This window comes from Alligator sinensis, unplaced genomic scaffold (genome assembly GCF_000455745.1).
Source record: "Alligator sinensis unplaced genomic scaffold, ASM45574v1 scaffold446_1, whole genome shotgun sequence".
Lineage (NCBI taxonomy): Eukaryota > Metazoa > Chordata > Crocodylia > Alligatoridae > Alligator > Alligator sinensis.
The window spans coordinates 107,562-109,689 of NW_005843090.1; the positions used below are offsets into that span (position 1 = coordinate 107,562).

At 66.4% G+C, this 2,128-nt stretch overlaps 1 protein-coding gene across 2 annotated transcripts in view; it reads left to right on the forward strand.

The window, feature by feature from the left end:
• LRRC14 (leucine rich repeat containing 14) overlaps positions 1-2,128 on the forward strand; it is a 4,349-nt gene that overhangs the window by 672 nt on the left and 1,549 nt on the right. The window contains exons 1-2 of one of the 2 annotated variants that reach the window (XM_025193698.1): positions 297-420; positions 842-1,483. In XM_025193698.1, the coding sequence (XP_025049483.1) occupies positions 308-420; positions 842-1,483 (755 nt within the window). In that variant the 5' untranslated portion in view covers positions 297-307. Of the gene's footprint in view, positions 1-296; positions 421-841; positions 1,484-2,128 lie in introns of those variants that run through there. The other variant, XM_006037258.3, reaches the window with a different exon arrangement.

Below are 2,128 nucleotides of genomic sequence, written 5' to 3' on the forward strand. Positions count from 1 at the left end.
CAGAGTGGCCTCGTCCGGCCGCGGGGCCTGGGTGCGTCAGCCAGTCCAGGCCCCTTGTCCTCTCCGCAGGGTGTGGGGGAGTCCCACCTCGAAATGCCGCCTGCCTCCGTGGGGGCGACACGTGCCAACCCGCCCCAGCTCCCAGAGCCGCGCTGTTCCTGCCGCCCGTCGGGTTTGCTCCGCAGCGCCCCGGAGCCGGGCCTGTCCGACCGGGAGCTAGGGAGGTTCGGGGAGTAGGGGGTGGCACCGTGCAGCCGGGCACGGGAAGGTCCTACGAGCGTTTTATCCTGCTGAGGAGGAAAGCGAGATGGAGCCGGGGCCCGTGTCTCGGGTCACGAGGCGCTGGGCTGGATGTCGCCCTCTGGGTGATACGGGCATCGCGACCCCAACAGGAAGGGCGAGAAGAGACCTGGAGCGAGGGTGGGTCTCCAGGAGCCACCGAGACCCTTGTGGCTTTCCCTGCTGCAGACCGCGCGCTCCGTCTGGGCACCCTCCAGCAGGGCCGGGGGGAATGACTAGATCAGGGACAGCAAATGGCACCACAGGGGCTTCCAGATCTGGCGGCAGCAGGTGGGGGAACGCCAGCGCCACTCGCTGCCCTGCCAGACCGCCGCTGAGAACTGGGAACATGGTGGGGAAGGGGAGGGCGGCGTTCACCCCTGGGTGCTGGCGCAGCAGCTCTGGGACCCTCAGCGAGACCCCTGCGTGCCAGATCCCCAGGGGTGTCTGGCCAGAGAGAAGCCCCATGGGCCAACGCCCCACCTCGGCAGGCCACGTCCAGCCCCCCTGAACCTCTCGATCTTCCATCACTCACGTCTCTGCTTGCTCTCGTCTCCCCCAGCCGGCGGCACTGCCTGCGGGTGCTGGACATGACGGGCCTGCAGGACGACGGCGCCGACCAGGGCTCCGAGAGCATGAGCCTGTGGTCGCGGACGGTGACGCTAGCCAAGGCTTGCATTGACGTGTCCAAGCAGCAGAGCAAGTGCACCCAGCGCACCTCCAAGCGGAGGAAGGGCCACTACAGCAGCCTGGCAGCGCTGCCCCCGCCACGCCTCGTCTCCGTGGAAGTCCGCGTGGACCTCTTCGTCAACAGCACCTCGTACGGGGTCCTCAAGGACGCCTTGCAGGCCAACGCCCACAGCGCCCTGCGGCTTCAGTGCCGGGACTTCCGGGCCGAGGAGGAGTCCATCGCCAGCACCGTGGGGCTCCTGGAGTTCCTGGACCCGGCCGGCGTCAGACAGGTGGACCTGCGCTTCAACAACCTGGGGCTGTCGGGGCTGCGCGTGGTGCTGCCTCACATGGCCAAGTTCACCAACCTGGTGAGCCTCAAGCTGCCCTACAGCAACATCGATGTGCGGCGGCTCTCGGCCGGCATGGAGGGCAGCCTCCACTACTTCGCCACCCAGCTCGGCCGCCTCTCTTGCCTCAAGGAGCTCAACCTGGGCTCCTCCCGCCTCTCGGGGAGGCTGAGACAGCTGCTGGGGTAAGTCGCTGGCCAGGCGGAGGGGGCCGCGTGCTGTCACACATGGCAGCCTCAGGGCATACCGGGACCCACAGCCTCTTTGCACCCGAAAGCTTGGCCAGGTCCCGGCAGGGCTGTGCTGTTCTCCTGGCCACAGCCAGAATGTTCCTCACCTCAATCAGGTGCTTAAACATGGGTCCTTGCTTGGCCCCTGAGCTGTTTGTAGGTGGTTTTGCCTAATGGTCAGGCCCCTGGGTGGGATGGCTGGGGTCCAGGGGCTGGGCCAGCGTTCAGGAGCCAAATGACCATGTCTGGAGGGGAAGTCGGGGTTGGAGTCTGCAGCTGAGTGGAGTGGGATCGGAGGCCAGGTTTCCTCCGCTGTAGGGAGTGGAGTCATGCTCTCAGGATCAGGGAAGTGGATGCACAGGGGACCCCTGAGCTGAAATCCAGGAGCAAGCAGGGATCAGGAGACTTGTCACAGCAGGCTGGGGCAGGGCTGATGGGGTAAGTGGCGAGCCTGAGCTCCCAGCAGCTGCTGACAGAACTGCTGCAGGGCTTGTCACCTAGAGACCAGGGCAGCTGTGGCAGCTAGGCACTTAGCCCCAGGTGGGCTGGGGTCTCCGACACATGGGTTGTCCTGCCTGGTTGGCCTTGTACCCTGCAGTC